Below are 3,951 nucleotides of genomic sequence, written 5' to 3'. Positions count from 1 at the left end.
AATATCAAAAGCTGAATAGATATTTATTTTAATGTGTAAATGATCTAATATACTTGTATGTTTACGTGAAACACATTTTTTAAACTGACACTATAAGCGTTTTATATTGCATACAGATCCGGAGTCTATTGACTGCGATTTCTTTCGATTAGGAACCGAAATTTAATCTTTGATTCAACTTGTCAAATTGAGAATTAAAAATTGCATTTCATTTGTTAAAAAAAATTCGCAAATGAAGAAATTCTTATTCTTCATTACATGAAATCTGTATTGATAATTAAATATCAAATCTTAATTGAAGAAATCTCAATTGACGATTGAATTTTAAGTTATAATTAACCCAATTTGAATTAAGAATCAATTATTGACTGATGTTCAATTAAATTAAAGATTTAATCGATTATGTATGTGTAACCCCCAGTATGGATCAATTTTAATTTATACTGTGAACATGAAATATTTTAATAGGAGTCGCAAGTAATGATAGGTGATGTGAGTAATAACCAGGCAGCGTTCATAAACGATAAAATAATCGAGATCTCCGATACTACGAAAGCGACGTCCGAGAAATTAGAAACTCGTATGACGGAATTTACCGCGCGGAACAATAACGTTGTCGAAAAGTTGGAGCAACTGGAGAGCGACATTTATAAGTTCTTCACCCAAGATATGCAACGCGAAGTACCTACAGGTATTTGACCTTTTATTTACTACGCGTTTTTCGCCATCGCGATACCATTTTCTTTTCTTCCATTATTCATATATTTTTTTAGTTATTAATTTAATTGATGGTTAGTATAAGCACGAGGCGCCGTATTATATCTGACATAAAAAGGGCACATAAAAATAAATAAGTGTTCGTGATTAGTAATTAAGTTGATGAAACTTTTGAATTGGTGAACAATTAGGTCTGAATAATTATGTTTTCAGGAACAACCCCTTCGAAAAGAGAATTCTCTTATCCTCGCCAGTTCACAACTACGTCTCCGCATGAACGAATTCTTCAGAGATTTCGGGAAACGAAGAAACTTGTCGAGCGACCGGAGTACGATGTAAGTTTTTGCACCTGTATGAAGTATAGAGTATATTGTACTTGGACTGTCAAACTACTATAATTTAATTTCCACATAAAAACTTGACCATTTAGTGAATGTTCTTATCTTTTACCTCCTAAACATAATAGGAAGATTCATTCATGGTTGGCGATACACCATTGAGGCATCTTGCGAATTCGACGGCTATGTCTGATATTACGCTTACTACCTCCCCACCTGACAACACGACCCTTGTTACGAGCAACGATTCATCTATATACACTTCAACGAATTCCACAATAATGAATATCACACGAACGTCGGATATTAGTAGAATGTCCGTGAACTCGGACGCGGCTTCCGGTACAGGTAAAGATTTCACGTAGAATAGACATTTTTGGGAATTTGAAAGATTTTGCGAATTCTAAACGTTTACGACATTTTTGGGTTTTCGCATACCTCTATTGTGTGAACGTATATTGTAGGCATCTGCTCTGAATTTAATGAATTTTTGTGTCGAACCACATTATAAACACTACTTTAATACTAAGATCAGTAGAAAGGAGAATTGTGTACATAAGTCAGTTGCTTTTAAAGTGACGAGGTCATATACGTGTATGTATTACTCAGTGATGTAATGTCTGATTTAATAAGACTATAGAGAATGTTGCTCGACTTTTCTCTAAGGGTAATTCCTGATTCCAAAATTCCTCTTCTACTTTTCCCTCCACCATTTAGGGTACATGTAGGTATTAATGCGGATGTGCCAGTTACTGCTGACACTTATAAAATCATTAAAAACAATTTAATTATGACCCATATATTATATTTAAATACACTATAAAACACTTTAAGTATGACTAATTATATTAAAAAAAAATATCTTTTCTTAAAAACTAATGATAAATTTTCTATTGTCATTTGAATTTCAACTTAAATGAAATCTCGATACATTTGGTTAAATGCTAGTCATACATCTTTCTAAAATCGATAATATTTTTGGTTTTAACGATATTCTATTAAAAGTAGAAGTATTAATGGACAGAATAGACTTTCATCTTTAATAACATACGTTTAAAAATTCATTTAGCATTAATTTTCAATATTAATTTCGATCCGCAGTATTATATACTTACAAATTGCTACATATTACATAGCGGTGTTTTGCTTACGCCGACTAACAAACAACTGAGCCAACAATTTTTAAATCGACTGTTTATAACCTATCTGTCATTTCTTTGTATCGACTGTCGATATCCGATCGAGTAGTGGTTTCAGCAAAGATGCCAGGTTAAGAACGAGAGCCACTGAAAATCTGCCCCTCCACTTACGCACACTGTCGGACCATATCCGTGTGCTCCATGCTCGGCTCAACTTCGGCTCAGTAGAAGGAGAACATGAAACATCAGTCCGTCGCTCTTGCTCCTGATGTGTTAAAATCCAAGCGGGCACGCAGCCGTCAGTCGGCATCAGGAGCAAGAGCGACGGATTGATGTTTCGCCTTCTCTCTCTACTGAACCGAAGTTGAGCCGAGCTCGGAGCACACGGATACAGTGCAATAGTGTGCATAAGTGGAGGGGCAGATTTGCGCGGTAGCGGCCCGAAGGCAAGTTTGAGGCCCGTCAGGGGACAGCATTGCCGTCGGGCACCGCGTACCCTTATATACACGTAAATTCGACATTTTGAATTTCTTTCGTGAATATTAATTGTTAGACAATGACACCTAAATGGTAAAATTTTTTTTTTACAATCGACAAAAGTCCTTCTCGCAATCATGACTTTTTTAAAAAAAAAACTTATTTTCAAAGTTTCAGCCAATTCGAAGAACGGGGCTTTTCGGAAATATAGCCAAAAATTGTTCACAAAAATTGGTCATATTGTTTTTTCAAGTAGTCGTTTTCGAAGCATGAGGAATAGATAAAGAGAATAATGAATGTACACCTCTAAGTATGCCGAAGACGCATTTATTCTTTCGTTACTTTGTACGTAAGAGTATACAAAAATCGTCCATCTGTACCGCGACACTTGATGGTTGGAAACCAATAATTGTTCATTATCGTCGTCTTCCAGTGCGTGTAACGTACGATTGAAACGATAGATATACATGTATATATACGTATGTACAGTGTACACATACGCCCATTATAGTTTCGTATCGAGATAATGCAGATATGACTGACTTATTGTTTCGTTAAAATAGTGGGACATGAAAATGATGAATGGTACGACAATTGATTCCTCCTCCGCCGCTTTACTAAACTTTACATCTCGCTACTACTTATTCTCACTCGGATGCGTTCGATTCGGTTCGGCTTGGTACCGGATCTCTTGATTCTCGCGTTTGGCTGCTCGCGCACTCGCCCTCCTCCTCATCCTTGCCGAAGAAGAACGAGTGACAAGACTTAGTGTATTGCTATGTATGTACGTACGTACCTGATATCGCATCATTATATGCTGGTGCTGCTGGTGCTGCTACTGTTGGCACATGTACATTTTGCATTCATAAGTTTATAAAATACGAAGAAACCGAGTGGATGCACGGTTGTTCGTTCCCAACAACCTCGACATGCATGTGTTCCGCTTGTATTATTAATTTTTTAATATTGCTCGTCGTGTCATTTCTATACTTATGATATCGAAACGTAATTGTCCGCGACGTCGTGACGACGTTCTGACGGAGAGGTATACCGCCGAGTTTGGTCGTATCGTCATCTCTTTACACGCTGTTCGATTGCTGTGACTATCTTTTCACGAATCACCAATTAAATAAAGTACTAAAGCGAACCATGAACGGTAATTCTTATCTTTTCCTTTGAAATTTGACGATTCCCTCCGAGTTACTTATACTAGCCGCTGGTCGTTACAATTAATTCTTATCGATTAATTTCAGTGGTCACGAAGTTGTTTCGTACAATAT

At 36.4% G+C, this 3,951-nt stretch overlaps 1 protein-coding gene across 1 annotated transcript in view; it reads left to right on the top strand.

Annotated features, from left to right (window-relative positions):
- The window catches only part of LOC108624531 (kinesin-like protein Klp61F), a 12,761-nt gene extending 11,052 nt beyond the window's left edge, over window positions 1-1,709 (top strand). The window contains exons 13-15 of the mRNA XM_026813190.1: window positions 469-691; window positions 931-1,052; window positions 1,184-1,709. Of these exons, the coding sequence (XP_026668991.1) occupies window positions 469-691; window positions 931-1,052; window positions 1,184-1,420 (582 nt within the window). The 3' untranslated portion in view covers window positions 1,421-1,709. The remainder of the gene's footprint in view (window positions 1-468; window positions 692-930; window positions 1,053-1,183) is intronic.
- The last annotated feature ends 2,242 nt before the right edge of the window (window positions 1,710-3,951 follow it).

Source organism: Ceratina calcarata, unplaced genomic scaffold, assembly GCF_001652005.2.
Source record: "Ceratina calcarata isolate Rehan_Ccalc_2016 unplaced genomic scaffold, ASM165200v1 scaffold311.2, whole genome shotgun sequence".
Classification (NCBI taxonomy): domain Eukaryota; kingdom Metazoa; phylum Arthropoda; class Insecta; order Hymenoptera; family Apidae; genus Ceratina; species Ceratina calcarata.
Note: the sequence above shows the minus strand (reverse complement) of the source record. Positions and strands in the feature narration are given on the sequence as shown.